The sequence below is a fragment of the Pteronotus mesoamericanus genome, unplaced genomic scaffold, assembly GCF_021234165.1.
Source record: "Pteronotus mesoamericanus isolate MK-2021 breed Mesoamerican mustached bat unplaced genomic scaffold, CSHL_Meso_final scaffold_167, whole genome shotgun sequence".
Taxonomy (NCBI): domain Eukaryota; kingdom Metazoa; phylum Chordata; class Mammalia; order Chiroptera; family Mormoopidae; genus Pteronotus; species Pteronotus mesoamericanus.
Window position 1 is genome coordinate 46,206,084 of NW_026555308.1, and position 23,652 is coordinate 46,229,735.

Sequence of the window (23,652 nt, forward strand, 5' to 3'; positions counted from 1 at the left end):
ACATCAATAAATCTCATAAACATAGACAAAAAAAGCCAAGCAGAAATATATAAATCCCTCATTAAACTAAGTACTACAGAAAATAAAGAGGAACTTCTTTAACTGACTAAGGGATATCCAAATACCTGGAACAATCAACGGAGTTAACAGTAAGTCACTGAAGACAAGAGTGCCACGATCGTTAAATCTAGTCAACATTTTACTGGATATTCATCATCATTCAGATATACAATCATATACATAGAAAATCCATATGACTCTATGGATAAATTATTAGAATGACTAATAGCACTTAGTAAGGTTTCTGGTTATAAAAACTTTATAAAAAAATGAGTTAAATTCAGTATGATGATAATAGAAAGTGAAATTTAAACATACCATTTATAATAGCATAAAAATATAATGAATTTAGGAATTAATCTGACAAAGAAGGTACAGCACATAAAAACATCTTAATTTTATCAAAAAGATATAAAAGAAATAAATTTAGAGATATACCAAGTCCTTGGGCTGGAAGATCCAAACTGTACAAGTGTTATTTCTCTCAAAATTGACCTACAGGGTTTATATAAATCTTAAAATTCCAAAAAGTTCTCTCTGGAACATTGCCCTTCACTTTAGTATAAGAACGAACAAGGATGCTTAGATTCAACACTTTTACTCAAGATCATAGAGGTACCAGCCAGTAGCATTTCCCCAAAAAGCATATCCTAATGGCCAATAAACATATTGAAAGGTGCTAATCCTTACTTGTCATGAGGATAATGTAAACTCAAACCACAATGAGATAGCACTATATGCCCCTCAAAACAGGTATATTAAAACACTGGTCATATCAAGTGCTGACAAGGATTTGGCAGTATCTTTAGAAAACAACTGGAAAAACTACATGACTGTATCTTCTAAAGTTGAATGTATGCAAACCCTATGATCCAAAAGTTTACTTATGTTTACCAAAAGATTCGCAAAAGAATGTTCATAAAAACATTCATCTCTAGAACTTGAATTGGAAACACATCACGTGATTATCAAAGTGGAATGGAGTAACACATTCCATTATATTTAATTCTAGATGGAAACAAAAATGAAGAACAGAATAGATGAATCTCATAAACATAATGAAAGAAAAAAGTGAAACCCACTCCCTGCCCCCGAGAAAGCATTTATTTTGTGATTTCATTTACATAACATTAAAAAATAAGCAAAATTAATATATGATAATAGGTACATTTGGGGAGAAGACAGGGAGGTTGTAATAAGTGAAGGGCATAATCAGGTCTTCTGGAATAATGATATTGTTCTATTTATGACTTGGCTGGTTATTTTATAATTGTGTTGATTTTACATATATCATTAATATATATACTTATTCATGTAGTTTTGTGAATATGTAATATAATTTAGTAAAAAAAAATTAAACTGAGTACATGTTAACTTCGTAAAGCTATTAAAAAGATTAAAATGCAATAATTTATGCCAAGTGCTTACCACAGTGTTTAGCATGACTTAATCCTCAAGTAAAATATCAAAGCTATAGTTCTTTATCCATTTTAAATGGTCTTAAAAATCCAAAATAATCTAAATAGAAGATAAAATTCTAATATGCCTAAAATATCCACCCAAATCATACTTAAAAATGTAAACCGTCTTGCTACTTAGTACTTGAGGTAAGAATTATAGTATATGATAGAAAATTCTTAGAGAAACTTCATGAAAAGCGAAAACTGTATTAACCAAGCACTGAGTGTTTCATCTTTATTACCTCTCTTGAAGCTGGTCTATATCCATAGCCAGAAGGTAGATTTTTATCTTCCTCACATCCTTTGGCTCCTGGACTAAAGTGTAATTCAACATGAAAGCGTTCCTCTGAGGAAAGATCCTAAAAAATATCACAGAACATTCTGAAAATGAGAAACTTCAAGCTATTTATTTACCTCAGGTAACACATGAAAATCAAGAACTGTGTTACCTTGTTAGGATCCTCATAAAGCATGATAACAATCTGAGTCATGTAGTTGAGTTCATTGACAACATTTAAATAATCCATAGCTCGTTTCCACTGTTCATCTTTTGATTCCTGAACAAAAAAATACATGGAAAACATTTTCTCATATTGCATTATTTGAAAGTCACTTAATTTTCATTATGGTAGTCTGCTTAATCTTGAGTAAGGAGAGTGAATATTTACATTAATATCTTTCAAAATAAGTACTATATTTGTCTGAATAAATTACCTAAGCTTAAGTATATTATTAAACAAATTCACCAGATTAGAAACTATTGTGATAACTTAAAGGACTGCCAGTTATTATGGCAGAGTAGGTAAATGCAGTACTGGTACCCTCCCACAACCACATCAAAATTACAACTAAATTACAGAACAACCATCATTGAGAACAACCATCACCTGAAACCTAGCTGGACAGAAATCCTATCACTAAGAATATAGAGAAGCCACATCAAGACTGGTAGGAGTGGTGGACACAGAAGAGACAGGTCCACACCCACGTGTAGTGGTTAAAAATCGGTAGGGATATCTCCGTTGCAGAGGTTTGTCCCTGACGTGCTTGACGTCCCAGTCCCATACAACCTCCAGAGCCAAGGGTTTCAGTCCCCATAACTTCTGTCTGTGAAAATCAGCAGGGACTGTAGCTGAGCATGACTGAGGGCTTCTGGAGTCCCAGGCATTCCTCTTCAAGGGCCTGCACCTGTCCTTACTCAAAATCACTCACTCTGAGGTCCAGCACTGGGGCAGATTGAAAGTCACTATGTACACACAAGGAGAAAGTGAACTGTCTGGCTTTGGGGTGAGGGCTGGAGGGGCAGCTTTCTGCCAGACGGACGAATGGCAGAGGCCACTGTTTCGTTGCTGAGTCCTCCCATCACAGCTTGCTGGCAGGTATCATATCTGAGACTCCATCAACTCAGCTAACACTGTTTGCTCAGCTCTGGTGGTTCCCTGAGACCCCACCCCACCCAACTTTCAGGCCCATCCAAGCTGCTTCCAGGAGCTTTTCCATAAAAATGGCCTGTCTTGGCTCAAGCCACCAACTTTCCTAAAATCTCAAAGGTTCACAAACACCAAAGAAGCAGCATCTGGCACAGGCATGCCATGGACCTCTGGCTAGGTGGTCCCAGGACAGGCACTACCAGCAGCAGGAGTTGGTGGCACCACGGCCTTTCCCAGATACCTCCAAACCCAGTACAAACGCAGCCATCTTGGCCTGCACTTCTGGGGAGGGCCAGAGCCAGCTGACCAGGTGGCCAGCCTCAGACCATACCAAAGCACCACCCAACCACCACCATGAACGACAGTCAAGGAGACTTGGCAGGCACCAGGGCCCTGCTAAAGTGAGTTCTGCTCTGAGCAGTCCGCCCTTGCACAGCAGCTCCTCCTCTGCAGTAGTGGCCAGTCCTCACAGCCAATCGCCCTGGGGTTAAATCCCTCCCATTGATGTGCCAGCAGCAATCAAGGTTCACCTACAACAGAAGGCAGCCCACAGTGGAGGCACACCTGAAGTGCCTGGCTTGGGTGACCAGTGAGGCTGCACACTGGGCTCAACAGGACACCCACTACATAAGGCCACTCTACCAAGACTGGAAGACATAGCATCTCTACCAAACACACAGAACAAACACAGAGAGGCAGCCAAAATGGGGAGGTAAAGAAACATGTCTAAACTGAAGGAACAGGAGAAATCTCCAGAAAAAGAATGAAATAAAATGGAGGCAAGCAAACTACCAGATACAGAGTTTAAAACAAAGGTTGTAAGGATGTTAAGTATCAAAATAGACAATAAAAAAGCTATCACAAGAGACAAACAGGAATCCAGCAATTCCCCCTCTGGGTATTTACCCAAAGAAACCCAGAACACTAAATCAAAAAGACATATGCATCCATATGTTTGTTGCAGCATTATTTACAAAAGCCAAGATATGGAAACAACCTAAGTGCCCATCAATAGATGAATGGATAAAGAAGTGGTGCATATATACAATGAAATATGACTCCAACATAAACAAGTGAAATCCTGCCATCTGCAACAACATGGATGGACCTAAAGGGTATTGTACAGAATGAGGTAAGTCTGACATAAAGACAAATGCCATATGATTCATTTATATGCTGAATCTAAAACAAAACAAAATAAATGAACAAAGAGAATAGAAACAGATTCATAGATACAGCAAACATTTTGATGGTTGCCACTTGGGAGAGGATTTGGGAGGCTGTGTGAAAAAGGTGAGGGGATTAAGAAGTACAAATTGGTAGTTTCAGAACAGTTATGGGGACGTATAGTACAGCACAGGGAATACAGTAAATAATATTGTAATAACTTTGTATGGTATCAGATGGGTACTAGTTTTATTGGGGTGATAACTTTGTACATTGTATAAATGTCCAATCACTGCATTATACATCTGAAACTAATATTGTACGTCAACAATATTATATTAAAAAATAAAAAACATTTTAAAAAAAGTAAAAATAAAGACCCTCTTAAAATACAATATCCACAAGTGAAGTTTAAGGGTAAGGGGCAGGTATTAACATTAAGTCCCATAGTACCCGCTATAGTATCATGCTTCATAAATAGTGTCATCATTTAGGAGTAGTGCTATTTTTTCCTGTCATCATATAGTCTGTATGTGTAATAGACGCCTGTCAATAAATATCCCTCATTACACCACAGTGATACTTAGCAATCAGCAGAAAGAGGCATATGTAGATTTTATTATTATTACCATATCCACCACTCCTCAACCTTCACTTAGATAATCACTTATCTTTAAACATATAATCATAGAGTATCAGAATTAAAAGAGATCTTAGAGAACATGTATTACAAGCATTCCAAATACAAAATTCTATCTGAAAAGATAAAATTACTCAAAGTCTCAACTTAGTAGTAGTTAATGGGTCTACTTAAACCACATGTACATCACAGATAACTTTCCTTCATCTATGTCATTAAACATCACAAATCTATAAAAGCATCCAACACTTTTTATATACAATAAGAATACACATTTTTTACTTTAGAATAGAATGTGCCTTCTTTTAAATAACAAAAGTGGATACCCAAAAGTCCAAATTTACAAAACCACATGCTGATTACTTATTTTTTAAAATTTCAGCATATTATTTCCTTTTTAATTTCAAACATTATACATTCCTAAGGAAGCATTCCCCTTTTGAAGTTTTTGGAAGAGTAATATTAAACCAACATCATGTGACTTGTATAATCATGTATTCCTAGGTTCATTTCAACAAATGGTTATTTACACCTCTAGATGCTCTAATGCTAAGCCTCCCAACCTAAGCAACACTCCAGAGCAAAAGCTGCATCTGTGTGTGTTTTTGTGTTGTCCATGGTTGGGATGGAGATATGTGCAAAGATGTATACATGTTTTTCCAAAATTGATGATGGAAAACATAAGTTAGCATAGCATTACTAAGTTTTACTGGATATGAATCACCATAAATGATTTAAATTAAGTACTAAAAATTTTCCATAGGTGAAGAGATCTGTTAGACTTTATGATACCCCATTATTAATAAGAGCATCATCTGATGTCTAATATAGTGTTGCAGTTGTATTTTGCTGTTTGTTTTAATGAACATATAAAATTAGATAATATTTAGTAGCATCCTCCTGAATACAATTAATATTCAAGAATTCGTAAAAATATTTTTAAATTAAGGCTCACTGTATACTGTATATTCCCTGAAATCTTGTTTTTAATCTTGTTTCCATAAGAAACCTTTTTACTTTTTTAAAGAAATTTTATTTATTTACTTATTTATTTTTAGAGAGAGGGGAAGGGAGGGAGAAAGAGAGGGTAACATCAGTGTGTGGTTGCTTCTCACATGCCCCCTACTGGGAGGCCTGGCCCGCAACCCAGGCACGTGCCCTGACTGGGAATTGAATCGGCAACCCTTTGGTTCACAGGCCAGCGTACAATCCATTGAGCCACACCAGCCAGAGCTTAACAAACTTCTTTCAAAAATCTATTATGGAGTGATAGATTTTATCCAGTCCACACTGAAAAAATCAAAACTTTTCAACTGGGAAAATACTGAACAAGTTTTAAGTATATTAGTTGCAGGGTCTTATAAAGACAATATGAGTTGGGATGATTAGAGTTTAAATAAATTAAATTTTAAAAAAATTAGAAAATAGGACATCATTTTGGTATAGAGTTTAATTTCTACTTTAGTAAACATGTAACTTTTTTTAAATTTTGGAAGTACTGATTTTTAAAAAAATGGAGTTAACTCTTGTTTCTAGAACGTAGCCGAATACAATGTATACTCAACAAGCTCTGGTTCTAAATGCTACCACCTTAATTCAAACTATACCATTTGTCTTTGCATGACTGTGGTAACTTCCTAGCTGGTTTCCTTATATCCACTCCCACTTATGTATTATTCACACGGTAACCAAATACACTTACTTCCCTACTTAAAGCCTTTCAATGGCTTCCCAATCCCCTTATGGTCCCCAAGGCACTGGCTTTCCAAACTTTTTGGTTGACTTCTATCCTTCACTCATTACTATGTCCCAACCACAGGCCTTCTATTGGTTCCTATACCCTGCACATTCTTTCCACCTTCTTAATAAGGACAAAAAGGTCAAAAGGGCACCAAATAAGAGATATAGCCCTCCTTTCCAAAAACATCCCATCATTACTACCGAATATATAAGCTCTTGCCTTGCTAATTATATGTCATTTTTCTTCACTCACTCTCTTTTATTAAAGTTTGTCAGTTTGCTCCTCCTTGTTGGGACAAAGAAGAAATCAAAACAAGCGGAAAGACCATATGAAAGGGAAATCTAGAGGAAAAGAGCTCTGAAATAGCCTTAGGATAACTTTGATAATTACTATTCATCAAGGCCCAATAATAAGCTCAATTAAGAATTTAGAGACATATACCAAATCTTCATTATATATTTCTCAGCCTTTTAAGAACTACAGTTTTGTTTTATTTAGGAACTTTTATTTCAGTTTTATTTAAGAACTACAAAAAAAATCTGAATTTTCTTTTAAAGATCATTTTTTAAAAATAGATGTGCATATGTGTATACACCAGCATATACACAGAAAATTAATGAAAAATTCTTATATTTTGTTAGTTTAGATGTGGCTGAAAAGATATTTTTGATACATAGAAATGACATTGTATTCTAGATAATCAATGGTTTGACTATGCTGAGAAAGGGGATATTAAAACTTATGTCTTTTTAATACAAATCAGTTCCACTGCCAATCCCTAAAATGTCATTTTCTGTATCTTTCCAAATACTCCCTTGGTGTCTTATCAATAGCCACTACATCAGCTGTCATTAATATATCAGCTTCCCAACTTCTACACATTTAACTCCAAACTCTCCCCTCACATATTAACATACTACTGGTTCTCTTCACTTCACTGGCCTACTAGTCCTTCAAACTCAACCTAAAACTAAACTCATTACTTTCCTTCTAATATCTGATCTTTCTCAGTGAATGATAAGATCATCTACCAAGTTACCAACACTAGAAATATGGAAATCTTTCCTCTCTTTTTTTCCTCATCTTTAACACCTGTAATCACTAGTAGGACCTCAAGGAGAGTGTCTGTGAAAGTTAAGGGACCTCCTTCTGCCTGTGATAAATTAGGGAGGAGAGAGATAAGCTACAGGGAAGTTGTTAACTATAAAGGAGCCAAGACCTATAGGGTTAAATACAACTGGTTCTCATTCCCAGCCTCTCCAGAGAACAAACAATGCTATAACTAAAGAGCAGTAGTTTCTAGGAGAAAAGGAAACACAGGAATGTCTTGAAAACATGGGTGCGATGGTAAAAACATTTTCTAAGACCTCAGAAAGATTTAAGGGGATGCTTTATCAATGTTTCAAAGATACAAAAGTCTTTCTCAGGATCTTATGAGCATGTCTTTCAGATGCTCACTATTAAGCAATAAGGATTGCTGAGTGCTGTGCCCCAGTAACCACACTGAGAGCCCAACACAGAAATGGGCTTATCCTTAAGAAATCTGTGGGACTTGTTTAATGAGTCAGTTACTGTTTTATTTTATTTATGCATATTTTAAAATTACACTATCTTAAACTAGAAATAAATAAACCTTTGGAACTCAAACTTCTTTGGGCAGGAAGCAGGTTGAAGAAAACTATTGAGCTGCAAATACGAGTTACTTTTTATGAAAAAGGGATGGCCCAGACGAAGCAATCACATACTCAAAGCAGGAAGCCATGAACCATACACAACTCCCTGGTGGTAAGTCCGAGCCCTGATTAAGGAATGGGAACATGTACAATGTACGTTTCCTATTTGCTATGGACCAATGACTACTATGTACTTTCTCTTTTCCCTCTTTTGGAAAGGTTATCTACAGCAGTAATCCTATTCCTATCCCACCATTGTATGTTGGGTGTTTGAACGACAGGTAATTGGTCTCTTCAGCTCACAGGTCTCTGAATTAAGACTGAATGCTCTTGAGAACTCAAGAATGTGTCCAAGGAGCCCCATCCACATTTGCACCCGATTTAGATGAAGAGAAGCTAGATGTCAAGTTTATGCTCTAACAGAGTAAGACTGGAGGAATATTGGAGAGGTTCAGTGTATTCTGCATGTGGAAGAAATATGGACTGTGTGGTCAATGGACATAATATAATAGATTCTGTTTTCCAAAGATGGCCACCATGGTATATCCAATCGCAAGTACACATCTGTGATACTGAAACTCCATTCACCCAGCAATGTGGGTCCATTTCCCCTCCTCTTTAACTTCTGGACTGCCTCAATCAACAAAGCTCACCAGAAGTGATGTGATAAATTATATCAGAAAAATGCCATGCACTTCCACCTTGCTCCCTTAGGAAGCTTACTTTTGGAAGTCAGTTGCTATGTTTTGAGGAAGCAGGCCACAGGAAGAGGCAGGTATAGGTATTCTGTCAAACAACTCTAGGCAAGGTCCCAGCTGACAGCCACCAGCAGGCACCAGACATGAGAGGGAAACTTTGAGATGATTCAAGCGCCAGCCACCCCCCAACTGCAACTTCAGGAAAGACCCAAAATAAAACTGCCTAAGTAATCACAGTCAACCATTTAAACTGTGAGAGATAAAAATGACTGTGGTTGTTTTAAGCCAAAAAACTTTGGTACAAATTATAGTAGATAAAAGGCACAATATCCAACTAAACACCAACTCCTATAAATTCTAATCCCTAAATAACTCAAATTCATCAGCTTCTCTTTATCTCCACCAGCCTATAACATCACTTAAAATACTTTATATCACTGTTTGCTTTAATGGGTCTTCTCCAAGAGAAAATGTCTCTATTCCCAACATCTAGCACAGTGCTTAGTATATACTAGACCTGTGACAAGTGACAGTAAATAATGAATTATGAAAATTACACAGTAAAAGCAATGTTAGTGATTTGATCACAAATTCAAGGGAACGTATTTATTACGTAGATTAGAATAACTTATTTTACTTACATTGCATAAGGCACCATAGCGAAGAATAGATAGTAATGAATGTACATGACTTTCACTAGTGAAATATAATCTTGTACGGACGTGACGTTCAGGAGACAGAACACCCCTGGAATAGCTAAAGTTAAAAGCAGAAAATGTTAAAACATATCCATATAGTCAAAATTTAGTTAAGTATTGAAATTATTATGTAAAATGGAAATAATCTTACTGTAAGTAAAAAGCCACAATAAGTAAATCTATCATTCTTCCAACTACAACTGAGGAATTATCTTAGTAAATATTCCTTTAACATGAAAATAACTGGAACTAATTGGGGCCTCTGAGACTAGTCAAAGAGTTAGTATTAGTCAAGTTCCCTGTCAATAGGTCATTGTAGCTCCTCTAGTTAACAATGACAGAGATCACTGTCCCACAGAAGCTCACAGACATTTAAGCTGCTGAGTGGGATACATGCTGAATAATGTGAATAATGACATATATTCCTTTTCCCTGTTTACTTCAGTTCTCCCCAACCTGAAGTGAAAAAGAACCCTGGTTGGAAGTTAACTATTAGGAATACCTAGGCAATCCTCACTTCCGCAGTGTGCCAAGTGACACGCTCCTGATTTCATGGGGACAGTAAAAAGTAATTTAGATTTGAAGTATGCAAAAATAGATGTCTATAAATTGAAATACCAGTATAATCTCTTACACAGGATGGAGTTTATTTACAGTGTCATCATCTTGTGTCCTCTGAAGGTCTGAGCGAATTTTTCTAACTAGAGGGGTACAGTAGCCTTTGGCAATCTCCAGTTTTTCAGCTTTGGTTATTCCATATTCCTGAGCAGAAAATACATGATATTAGACAAAAGGGTATAATGTCAAAGAGCTGTAACAAATGCACTGCTAAATTGAAGAACTCTAATAAGCCTTTTTTGAACACTATACAACTCCTATTTTACATTTCTGCTACTGTTTAAGTATACAATACCTAAAGCTATCAAGAGTAATTGAAAGAATTTTTGGTGGAACTAAAAAAAGCAAGTAATTTCCGAAGAGGGGAGAATGAATAGATGAATGTAAGAGAGTAGCTCAACTCAACTGGCAAATTTTAAATGCAGAAACAACCTGAAAAGAAAGATTAAGGATTAAGGACACAAACATTAAAGCACAGAATAGTCAATAAACATATGAAAAAAATATAAATAAAAAAAGTGAGATTTTTATCTATTTAAATGTCAAAGATTAAAATGGATAACAAATTATTTAAAATACTTGGCCAATACTTTTAAAGTTTTAATTAGTGCAGAGCAAAACATGCTACGAAATTATCATATTTCCTATCTGTAATTATTATAGGTTAATTAAATTTATGAGAAATTATAATATGAAGTATCAAGACAACATATTAATTGTAATCATAATTTTAATAAAAATTACAATTCAAAGGAGTAGAAAGAAAACCATCAGATAAAAGAACAGTGATGTGTGTGTAGATGGGAAGGGGGAAAAGGAAGAAGGTGGAAAGTGAGGAGGGGAGGACAGAGAGAGAAGGAGGGGAGAGCGGAGAGGAGAAAGGAATAGGCAAATCCTCTCTCTCTAAGCGCAATCTGGGATACCTTAACTTAAAGGCTACTTCCTGCTATCACATACTTCCTAGAAGACCAAACATAAACATGGGTAACAGATCTCAAGACTGCCTAACAAAGAAAAGACTGATCGATTACAGATGCAAGACCTATGAAAATGGAAGTTCTTGGGGTCATTTCCCTTAAAATAAAACTTTGTTGGTTCAATAATTTTACCAACATAGATGACTGTGAATTAGGTATGCAAAAGGGATATAAATGCAATTATATATGTATAAATAAACTAGGAAAATACTGGAATTAAAAACCATCAGGGAAAATTTTTGTTGTTGTTAGCAAGGCATGAGGAAATAGATACTCCCAAACGCTGCTCTTCTAGAAGAAAACTGGTAAAAGATTTCTGAAGATACAGGAATAGCCTTGAGTATATACAAGGATTTAAGTGTAACAAGAGTGAAAAAAATGTTAAAAATCCAGATTTCCAAATACAAAAAGTGGTTAAATAAGTTATTATTACATCACAATATTAATCTATACAACACTATACAAAACTGCTTCCTAGGAATTACCTACCTGAGGGATAACAATATCTGCTAATGCCTTTGAAAGCCTATATAATTCCATTGTGTTTTCTAATTTCAAGGAAACATTATGCTGGACATCATACTTTATACAGTCATATATGTCAGGAATTTTACTAATGTCATATCTTCCATTCTTTGTTTTAAAGTCTTTCTCCAACTTGGACCATCTACGTAGCATAAGCTCTAATGTTTCACTATGGTAAAGTTGAATGTCTAAAACAACATAAAAAGTTTTAGTACATTAAAATTAAAAAATTATTAAGAATATATAGTAAAAATTGATAATTAGAAACATTTTTGAATGTCAAAGATCAAACTGTTAAGAAGCTAGGAAACGTTTCCATAGGCATATAATAAATACTGATAATTAGAAACATTTTTTAATGTCAAAAATAAAGAAGTTAGGAAATATTATCATATGCATATACTATTAACAACCATATATTTTATAGATTTGAATAGAAGTACAAATACATAGGTTAAAAACTGGGTTTATAAAAGCCCTTTCCATATGTTATACACTTAAATAACAACAACAATTACAAGAAAACTCTTTTAAACTAACACATTTTCAACTCTGGATTTTTAAATTATTTTAATTAGATTATTATGTACTATTTTTATTAGATTCACAAAACTAACAGAATAGACAGTCATTACCAGAAAGAAACCTTAGTAATTAAATAGTTCAAAGGATCCACTTTTGCTAGTAAGCAATCCAAGATTCTAAAGTTGCCCAAGTTATTAGTCAAGCAAGTCTCAGAGCCAGAGCCCAGATCACCTTCCTGTTATTTGTTCATTTTTATTATGCTGCCTATTTGCTGTTTAGCTGTATGGCAATGCTACAGGATTAACCAAGTAAGAACATTTTCTCTTTCATGCTGCAATGGAAAAAGAAGCAACCATAACTTAGCTATTTATTCTTTGGCTGGATATATAGTAACTCATACCTATATATGGTATGAGAAGCTTTATTTCTTAAGATTAATGCATCTTATTTTAAAATGTTTACAGTAATTTTTATTTGTTTTACGCTCTAATAAAAACATAGTATTTACCTGATGATTTGGGATCTTCCATGCGATGTCTGATTTGAGAAGTCAAACTTTGTATCAAAGAATAAACTTTGTCACAGGTCTTCACAGGATTTTTAATTAAATGCATTGATTTAATAAGAGAAATGCTTCCAGATGGAGTAAGCTACAAATGGGTAAAGTATGTATTTTACATCTATTTATGCACAATTGCTCAAGAGAACAATAAACAAAATTTCCCAATAGCTGAAGAATAATTCCATACCACAAATTAAGACAGCCCACACCATATAATAAGATCAAGGAGGAAGTAAAAACCTTGGAATTTCATGTTAAAAAAAAAATCTTAGCTATCATGAGATTATCTACAGAGAAAATAGGTCAGAAGTACTATAACTTACAATGACATTTTATTCTAACTTACACTGACAAATTCCTGACTCAATATGAACAAACACGGTTTTAACCATTTGACACATATTTACATGTAACAATCCTAAGACTCTATTACCACCATCATCTTTTTCCAGTTGAGGTACTTAAGAGTTTAAGCCCAAGATCAAACCACTGGTGTGTGAAGAGTGGTGTAAAAAGTGGCTATAAAGCTGGTACTCTTAAACACCATGCTAATCCTTTTGTAAGATTTTTATAAGTCAACAAAAGCCATTAATGACAACATAGTTTTAAATTCTAGTGTTGACACTTAGTGTGGCAAGTTATTTAACCCCATCAAATTAGTTTCTATAAATAATAAAAAAATGTAAAATAGAATTCCACTTTTTGTTACAGTGAACTAGGTAGCTGAGCTAAATCTAATAATTTTAAATAAGTAAAAATCCCCAGCAAAGACCTTCTATATTTCTGTTTGAAGGTATTTGAGAAATAATATAACAAAGAATTATAGAACCAGAAACCATACAGAGAGTGATCCTGTCCTTTAAGGCTGTTTCTGCACTGGAGACATTTATTGATCTAGAATAGACAGCAGAGAAATGGAGTCGAGCTTTAATAGTATTGTTAGATTGAGGGGACAAAAGTGAAGTCCAGGGTTCCCCAAGGTGGACTGCTGGTAAACTCCCTACATTTGAGGTTCAAAAAAGTGAGAATGAATCAGAAGCAAACCAACCCAACAACAAACTGCCAATCACGGTCAGGTCAACTGTTTACCCAAAAAGATCTGTTCTGAAACTGGATTATGGCAATCCTACATTGCTATGCCCATGGGCACATGGCAGGAACAAATTAAAAAAACCTTACTGGAAGATAATAATATTTTATTTATTTCCACAAACAAATAAAATGTCCAATCATAATTAAAGATATTCAGGAACGCAAGAAAACTGGACATCATATCAATCAATAGAACAGACAACAGAAAAGGAACCGAAGAGACTCTAATACAACTATCAAAAAGCAAAAAGAAAGGAGACTTCCTATATTCAAGAGGATAAAATAAAATATTGAAAACCATCAAAGAATTGCATATTACTGAAAAGTGACAATATTCTATGTACAAAAGAAGCAAATAGAAACTTTGAAATTGAAGACTATGCCGGCTGAATTTATAGTACATTAGATAAAGCCAGAGATAGATTTATAGTAAATTAGAGAGAGGTTAGAAGATCTCATCAAGCATAAAACAGAGACAAAAGAATAAAAATAAAATTTGAAAAAAAAAGATGAAAAGAGAAAGTTCTAGCAAACATATATGTGGAGACCCAGAAGAAAGTTAACAGAAGCAAAATAAAAAACAACCAAAGGAAAAAAAAAAAAAAACAACACAACTTTCTGAAACTGAAACCAAAGATCCAATAATTTCATTAAGCTATTGGCAGGATACATTAAAAAGCAATTTATATCTAAACATAAGATAGAAGAACTGCTAAAAACCAAAGATAAAAATAAAATGCTACGTGGCCAGAGGAGTATTTAAAAAGAAAAAGAAATGATTAACAGTGCAATAAGATCAATAGCTAACTTCCCAAGGTAAACATTGGAAGCTAGAAGATAGTGAAGCAACATCTTGATGCAATGAAAGAAACTGCCATTTTACAGTAGACTGATACTAATGGAATTATTGCATATTTTTTAAACACAAAGAAAATTATGTTAAATGGAAACTCTGAAATTCATAAAGAGTAAAAGGTAATTAAATAAAAGGGTAAATTCAGAAGTAAATCTAAATAAATATTGCTTGTATAAAAGAATAGTAACAATGATATATTGAGGGATTTAAATAAAATAAACAAAATTATTGCAACATATAAGTATTCTGGATGTGGTAAGAATATAAAAAAGAGCAACATAAAATGTCAGGCTAGCAGTTATTTCTAAGAGAAGGGGTTGCAATTAGGATAGAAATATACAGGTGTTAGAGTTGTTCCAGTGTTCTATTTCTCCACCTGGATGGTGATAATTATATGAGTATTTGTTTTATAATACAATAAAGGCTAAGTTTATGTTTTTGTACTTTCCTTTGTGTGTATAATGTTTTGCATATAAAAGAGTTTGCTAAGACCCACCTTTTCATAATCTTCCGCAGTAAAATCTCTATCTTTCTGCAGTATTTCATGAAGTCTTGCTTTCACTCGTTGTTGACAACTGCTCAAAGAGTCACTATCACTATCCAGAAGACCATTCATATTTGCACTTTTTACCATCTGAACAAGAATGGGGGTAAGCTCTCCTTCTAGTGCCAAGAGGCCCTGAACATATTAAATAAAACCAGCACAGATTTAAAAATTAATATGTGAAATAATAGAAAGTATCATAATTATTTTGTCACATGTTGAATTTTGTAAGGTATAAACTATTTACAATAAGTAAACTTTATTAATAATACAGTTTATCACTACCATTTCAGGGCTTTAGTTGGAAATCTCAAATTTGGAAATTTAAAATATTGCCTTAGTAAAAATATTTTAAAATGCAGTATTAAATGAAAATTCTAGTAATTCTAAAAACATTGATATATACCTTTGCAAAAGCAGCTGCAGTCATCTGCACTCGTCCTTCATCAGAGGCATATATTTTGAGGTCATGTCGGTAGGTACTATGCAGTCTAAGTAAACCACAACCAGGAAATCCTGCATAATCTCCTGAAAATAAATCCTCAAATCACTTAAGCTATATTTTCATTTCACTGTATTTCTATAAATATTTAATAAATCTCAAAATAAATGAAGATTTAAAAATACAATGTATAAATTTAACCAAATTAGAGAAACTCCAAGATTTACCTTGACCTCCAGGATACATACACCTGAAAGCTCTTCCAAGTTCTTCAGCCTGGACCCTGCCTGCAGGGGTTAGTTCTCCTCCCCATTTTAGAACCAGAAGTAAGGATGGTTCTTCTCTTCGGCTGTCTAAGATACATGTGAATGGATAAAGCAAATGTCAAATGTTTCTTATAAACAAACACATTCCAAGAATAATTTTTTTCCTTTGTACTCTCTGTCTTCTGCAGTGGAATATGGCACTTACGTATTATTTTGCTCCTTAAACATACCTTTCATTGTAGGCTGTTGGTTCTGTCAGAAATACTGATTATTCCACCAGTTAAAATCCGCCTAAAATTTCAGAATGTCCTCCAATCTTTAGGAGTAAAACTCTTTCCCAGTTTTCTGAAAGGAAGGATTGCTTCTTCCTTCACTGTTCTCATAGTGGTATGCCAGCAAAGGTACATGCTCAGAGTACTTAATTGTGCTGCACTGGCTAGATTAAGAGCTCCCTGATGACAGGATCGAGATCCTGTCTTTATATCAAGAGCTGAAGTGAAGAAGATACATTCTTTTTTTGTGATTAGAACTCAGTGATTAGCATAACTTTTAGAAAGATGTGAGGTGATAGAGCCTAATATTTATTATAATTTAAATTCATGGGTGAGATATACAAAAAAATGTAGCCAAGAGCTTCTAAAATTCTAACTTGCAAAATGTTTAATATCTATATGGCACATCTGAAACTAATATTGTAAGTCAACTGTAATTTAAAAATAAATAAATAAAATAAAACTTGGAATTGTAGAATTTCTGTATTTCCTAGACCAAGCATTTTCTTAGACTTAAGAGGAGGTACCATAAGAGAGTGAATTTCTTTACTTAGTTTTGACTTGCCCTTTATCATGCCTAATATCTGTGTTCTCTTACAGAAAAAAGGTAATTTAAAAATAAGCAACATAAGTGCTAAACGACTTTATGATGATTCACCAGAAGTGATATAACATCACTCTTTCCCCTGGAGCTAGTTAAGAGTTACATGTGCTTTACCATGAAGACCAATATTAATTTATGACTTTTTTATTTATGGGATGTTTTTTATCATAAATATTAAGATACAGGCAATTAAGCTTATTGTTATTAGTCACCAAGTATGATGAGAAAAACACATCAAATTTTAAAATAAATATATAAAGTTCAACATAGCCGGACTTTGGTTTCCATGTAAGATAACTGTTACTTCAACTTACGCTAGTATAAATAACATCATTTTGCATATCCCAATAGATCAATCTTATCCTGAATATCCGATTACTCCTTTGGGATAGATTCATATGAGCAGAACTAAGGTCAAAGCATATGAACATTTTTTGAAGTTTCTGCTATACGTATACTGGCAAATTGCTGTTCAAAGAGCTTTGTCAATTTAGTCCTCCTATCGGTAGACTGAAATCCTGTCACGCCATATTCTCACCAGCACTCTTTATTACCAGTTTGAAAAAAACAAGAATAAAGCAATACTTTGCCAGTGTGATAGAAAAGAGCAATTATTGTTGTTATTATATGATGTTATTGGGCATCTGCATTTCTCTATGAAATAACTTCTCTAACCCCTGCCCATTTTTCTTTTAAAAGGTAAATGAATTTATGGACTTTTGCTCACTGCTCTTAGACTAATTTTACTTAAATGCTTATTCTGATTTATTGGGTGGAGGTAAATATCTATTTTACCACATGTTAATTCTGTATTTTTTCAAATAGTCTTTTCATACTTCTTGACTTTTCATCTTCTTCTATCAAAAAAGGAAGACTCTTATTAAGTAACATTTAGTTATAAATAAATAAGCTTTCTGAAACAACCCCTGAGTAATATAGGGAAGTCTTAGGCAGTTTTCAAAATAATAAAATCTACCCTTTACTCTAGACAGAAAGCAATTAACTAAACTTTACTAAATAGCATGCTAGTCCCCAAACTTATTAGACAGAGAGGGTCCAAATGTAATCAATCAACAATGAGTAGAAAGTCCCTACATATAATTAAAACACAATAGGGATTAATAATGACACACCTTCCTCTTCACTAGATGTTTTAGGACAACCATGAGGGAGATAAGTTAACTGCACCTTACGATTTATTCCAGAAAAATGGCCATACCTATAAAACAAAATGGCAAGCAGAATGAACAATATTCAGTAAGTGTTCAATATGACCTCTTAGAGAAAAACTAAAATCCATCTAGAGAAAAAATTAAACCTTACATATTAATGCTTTCTTCTTTTTGTAATTACCTTGTTGAATTCTTCAAAATATTCTAGTAAAAAATCTATACCATAGGTAGTCCTTCTAACCACCTTAAAAATGAAAACACAAAAAAGTTTCTCTAGGAAAGTTAGACAACTTTGGAAAGATACAGTATAGAAATATATAAAAATATAAACTATACATTTTAAAAAGATGAAGAAAATAATATTGTAAGTGGTCAAAACTGTAAAGCTTGTAATAGGAATATTGGTGGTACCTACTTGGCCTGATTAAAACATAGTCCAAAATAATTATTTTTTAAAACAGCATTGAATCTGTGGTCAAGTTAGCAATGTGGACTTCATCTTAAGTAGTACTTCAGAGAAAATCCAAATCTGATGTCCTCTTTTCATCTTCTCATTGAAATTAAAACTAAAACAATAACCTCCAGTACAACATCTGTTTTCTCAATAGTGAAAACAAAAACCTCATTAGCCTTTCACTAATGTCTCCTCAGCTACAGCAATAAAAAGCAAAAAGAGCAAACTGTGAAGGGAATTAACATGAAAATTCACACGTATTTTTTTAAAAAGCATTACAAATTGTTATCAAAACTAAGGGCTTCAAAAAGATGCTCACATCTCTAACACAGTCTTAAGTTGTTCAAGTTTTGGCTTGTTTTCTTCAATGTCAGAATCATTATTTTGCCCCAGCTCCATAAGAAGTTGTCGTGCAATATCCAACACTTCCTATAAAATAAATTACGAAAGAATTAAATGTTTGTGTAATTTTGCCACTAGCAATTTAAATCTCAACAAGAAATCAAATGCACTTGCCTGTAATTGTTTTGGCTTTTTGAGTTTTAACTTCCCAGATTTATATCCATCACACTTTTCAAAAAGATCAAAAAATCTTATAAAAAAGACAGAGCACTATTAGTCACTTGCAATAATTAATATTACCACTATATACTTAAATCAATGATAATAAATAATAGATATAGAGCTATAATGACAATAAATACGGATATGGGACTCAGGGTCTTTGGATTTCAAATGCTCTACTGTGTGTCTTCTCGTCCTCCTTCACTATAACATGTTGCTTCTTTACTTTGATAAACTTCTGTACTTTCCTAAACCATTTCAAACTAATAATCCCTAGATTATTTTTAAAAGTCTTCTCATGATAGAAACAACATATGATTATAATACAAAATATATGTTCTCTGAAGTCACTACATACACATACATATTTTAAATTATCTGTTTCAACACATATTTAATGGCTCAGGTTTCCAAATTTTATTATTTCCATGTTAAATATTAAATAGAAAAAACCAAAAATTTTCATTCTACTGATATTCTCCTAGAAGGTTGGGAGGTTAATGACTGTCAAAGAGCAATATAAGAGAAAATTAACCAAGATGAAGTAGAACACATTTACAACAATAAATGAAAGCCAGGTCAGACTGACAGTCATTCATGGACTCTGCCAAAATAATTTTCAGGTGCTGACGCATACAATTATTTTAAGTGGATTAGGTTTGCATCCAGTAGTTTAAAAATTAACGGCCAAGAAATGGTGGTAAACAGTTTTCCTATATGATGTGTTAATCAAAATAGCAAATCATCTATCAAAAATGTTAAATTATCTCCTGAGTGTTAAATTACTCCTCTCAAGACATACTTCTGATGCCTCACTTCCATCTTCATTTTTTGTTTTGGTGTTCGATCTCCATGACGTATGACAGCTATGACACATCGAAGTTCCATCCTAAAATTAAAACAAAAAAAATCTCAACTTTCTCACAAAGATTTGTGTTGTATAATTCAGAATAACACAACATCCAATTATTTATTTAGAGCCATCTTTTACCACTTCAAGATCTTCCCGATGAAGAACAGTACTTGTAACAACTAATTTTCATTTTAATCAAATCAAACCCTAAAAAGGCTAAGAAGCTGGATATGGAGTCATACTAAACTATGAAATATCTGCTTCTTCTCTAGAGATGATACACTGCAATCCTAGAATGTCATTAAATAGCTGCTCTATAACATTACTTATTGTAGAATGAAATTTCATTAAATAAAAACAAAACAAAGCTTTACTATATTTATTTTGCCTATGGAAAAAGAACAAGTGTTTTCAAATCAAATTACTAGAAGATAAAAACTGAATGCTAAGGTAGTGTTTGCCAAACTATGGATCACAGAATACAATCCTGCAGGATTTTAAAAGTTACCTGAAAATATTTTGTGTTAAATAAGTTTAGAAACATGGGTTTAACAAAATTAAATATTTTTGCCCCTCCGCCACAGGACTTTTTAAAATATTTAATATGCTAACATAAGTCCCTAAGCAGTGAATGTAAAGAATATCATCAACTCACCTGAGTTACAGGTAAGTTTGAAGCAGTATCTTTCACTAGAATGCTATGAAACACTTTGGCAATATTGGTCCCATTGCATTTTCCTCAAAATATAACTAAATTTCTTCTTTACATGCTAAGAGTGCCGAAGTTGCATGAAAACTGACTATAAAGCTTTAAGTGATGCACCTGTTGTCATGTCCTTTATTTTTATGGCTTAATTCAACAGTTCTATAATTATCTAAGCATTTTTAGGATTTCATTTGTAACAATATAAAAGATTTTTAGTCTACAAAAATCCTTGTAAAAGCGTATAATATATTATTCCATCTGCAAAGCGAATCATATGAAAACATACCCACTGATGTACCTAATAACCATTCAGAAATTCAATCTTTTTTGTAATAACTCAGACTAATGGAGAAAACCCAAGGAGTTTCTAAATGAAAATATTCCAACTTACATAGTTCCAGATGTAGTTGGTACAATGGGGATATCTTCCGCTTCTAAGGGTATTGACCAGGGGATATGAAATTGTGGAGCAAGCTCTCTCATCACAATATTGCTGTGAGAAAAATTAAAAAAAATCAAAAGTAGTTCATTTTAAGACAAAACCAAGTACTTAATGACATATAATAGAGTTATAGGAATTAAAGTCAAACCATCTAGAGATTATGTGATAAAAGCACATAAAAAATACCTAAAGAATCAATCCTGATCAAGAAAAATTAGATCAGCAGTTCTAAGCTGGTGTATCACAATACACTGATGGGATTGCCATAAATTTGGCAGTATTTATTTATATACTTTAATGTTAAAAATTAAGTTACAGTGGATTCAAATAACTAACTATAACTGCATCAATCTACAAAGTTTCTGAAATCCAAGATTCTCTCTTCTATGTGGCCACCAATCATTTCTTATCAATTTTGATCACCTATAAAACTATGCTAAATACCAATGTCTGTTTTTAACAAATTTCTAACATATTTTACTAATAGGGTTAACAATGGAAATGGGTTTAAGTAATTATAAAATATTTTTGGTTTTGTTTAACTTAACATTTATTCATGCTAAAATTTAGTACGCTCCCTCAAATTTCACTTTAAGGTTAAGTCCACAAATCTTTGAAATATATAATAAAAGCTAACTCCATATTTTAAAGAGTAAGAGTCGATCACTTTGTCATATATACTTTGAAATGGTTTAATAGTTCTTGCCTTGCAAGTCTTCTAAATTAAGTTATAAGAAAACAGGTCAAAGAATACAAAACTGACATTTCCATCAGCAATAATTTCTTTTACATTCACCTGATAATCTCATGAGAAAGATCTTTAAGTAACATGCTCGTAGAAAGCATCATCATTCAAAAGAATCCTGAATTCTAAATATTTCTATTTCACTCTGGTAATTTATTTCCTTACAAATCTAAGAAGTTAAAAGTACCTTGAAGTCATTACCTATTCTGGTCATAAATTAATCTACCTTTGATAACACAAAGTATAATTCATGATTTCTCTTGGTTTTTGGAGATGTCATTTTATGAACAATTATTTTTACTGCAGACTGCTAACAAAATCCCAATCATTTGATGTTTACAATTATTTAATTTCTGAATAACTAGTATGCATTAGCTGTAAGAAGGGTAAAGAAAAAATATAAAGAAAATATTCTTACCCAAGTATTTTTGCACAATCATCATAATACTTCATGGAATTTTTCACAAAACTGAAGCCATTGACATCACAGACATAGGACTGTCCATTGGCCCGTAATAAATCAAAGCCACAAACTGTTTGCTATTTAAAATAAATTATAAACGTTAAAGTTCCATTTGAATTTAGACTCACAATTTTCCAGTCTTATTAGAATATGTCAAATTTCATAAATGCCTAATAGTACATTACTGTTTATTAGTTCACTTCATAATAAGTTAAAAAAGAAAGAAAGAAAGAAAGAAATTACTTATTTGCAACTTGAGTACTCTGGAGATATATGCATATAACTCATGCTATATAATCATTACCACAAAGTAGATGTGGAACAACAATATTTAAGGGACAAGGGAGGCCAAAAAAATTGCATATTTTACCTAGTTCTTCAATTTAATTTTAAAAAAGTAAAAATACTGAAAGGCTTTGATAAATTTTGCACTAGTGGAAATTACATCGCTTTAATTTAAAAAAAACCATAAAGGAAAAACAATTTTGAAAATATATCCCAAAAGAAATATCCAATTATTCCCATGAATCTTTTAAACCCTGACAAGCACATACTTGTGAGCACCCAAAATAAATTTATTTGGGAGAATGAAACAGTTTGAAAGGTGTGAATTTCCTGTTCAAGCTTCAGGAATCTTCTTATCCTCTATTTTATATTCAAATCATCACATATTATTACAATGTGATTTTAAGTCCTGGCTTTTGGAATCTTGGAAATACAGGTTAAAAAGATTTATATGAAGTTAGTAAAACGTATTTACAGGCTAATATTCCTTCCATGAATAAGACTTCACATTATTAAGACATAAAGAATTTACTAACCAATAATATATACTTGTCTTTAAGTTACATTTCCAAAGCAAAACTTCAAAAAGGTAAAGTTTATTTTTTATTAGACACAAGTTGCACAACTTCTATTGAAATCTTTACCGCAGTAAAAGCCTAATAATATAAAGTAATTGAGGGAATAGAGTGTCAGAAGTAAAGTTTTCTTTAAGAAATAAATTTGTATTGCTTTTGTGAACATATTTAATCACATATAATAGGCCAAAAGATTGACTGTCAAGGCTAGAATACTAAGGACACTGTTAATCAAAAATAAATAAATAAATAATCATTCATCAATTCTATGAGTAAATAATACTTCTAACTTGTTTATATTAATCTAGACAGGTTATAACATGCTCTGGTAACAAATCCTGAAATCTCAGTGGTTTTAAAGCAATATTGTTAAATAACAAATTATATACAATAGAATAAATAATTTAAAATAAAAAAAATACTTCTAACCAGTTTTGTTTCTAGGATGTTAAACAATACCACTAAATACCAGTTAACTCTACTGTTGGTTAGGTTTTCCTCTGTAATTTTAATATCTGAATAAATTGACAAAAGTTCCCTTTT

The 23,652-nt window shown here is 32.9% G+C and overlaps 1 protein-coding gene across 8 annotated transcripts in view; it reads right to left on the bottom strand.

Annotated features, from left to right (window-relative positions):
• PPIP5K2 (diphosphoinositol pentakisphosphate kinase 2) overlaps positions 1 to 23,652 on the bottom strand; it is a 60,472-nt gene that overhangs the window by 18,423 nt on the left and 18,397 nt on the right. For 5 of the 8 annotated variants that reach the window (XM_054590005.1, XM_054590001.1, XM_054590003.1 and 2 more), the window contains exons 9-23: positions 22,205 to 22,326; positions 20,991 to 21,092; positions 19,843 to 19,929; positions 18,993 to 19,068; positions 18,796 to 18,905; positions 17,984 to 18,069; positions 15,936 to 16,061; positions 15,673 to 15,794; positions 15,219 to 15,401; positions 12,721 to 12,862; positions 11,652 to 11,875; positions 10,202 to 10,329; positions 9,511 to 9,625; positions 1,970 to 2,077; positions 1,763 to 1,879 (exon numbers count right to left, since the gene is read on the bottom strand). In XM_054590005.1, the coding sequence (XP_054445980.1) occupies positions 1,763 to 1,879; positions 1,970 to 2,077; positions 9,511 to 9,625; positions 10,202 to 10,329; positions 11,652 to 11,875; positions 12,721 to 12,862; positions 15,219 to 15,401; positions 15,673 to 15,794; positions 15,936 to 16,061; positions 17,984 to 18,069; positions 18,796 to 18,905; positions 18,993 to 19,068; positions 19,843 to 19,929; positions 20,991 to 21,092; positions 22,205 to 22,326 (1,848 nt within the window). The remainder of the gene's footprint in view (positions 1 to 1,762; positions 1,880 to 1,969; positions 2,078 to 9,510; positions 9,626 to 10,201; positions 10,330 to 11,651; positions 11,876 to 12,720; positions 12,863 to 15,218; positions 15,402 to 15,672; positions 15,795 to 15,935; positions 16,062 to 17,983; positions 18,070 to 18,795; positions 18,906 to 18,992; positions 19,069 to 19,842; positions 19,930 to 20,990; positions 21,093 to 22,204; positions 22,327 to 23,652) is intronic. The other 3 variants (XM_054590006.1, XM_054590004.1, XM_054590000.1) reach the window with 1 other exon arrangement.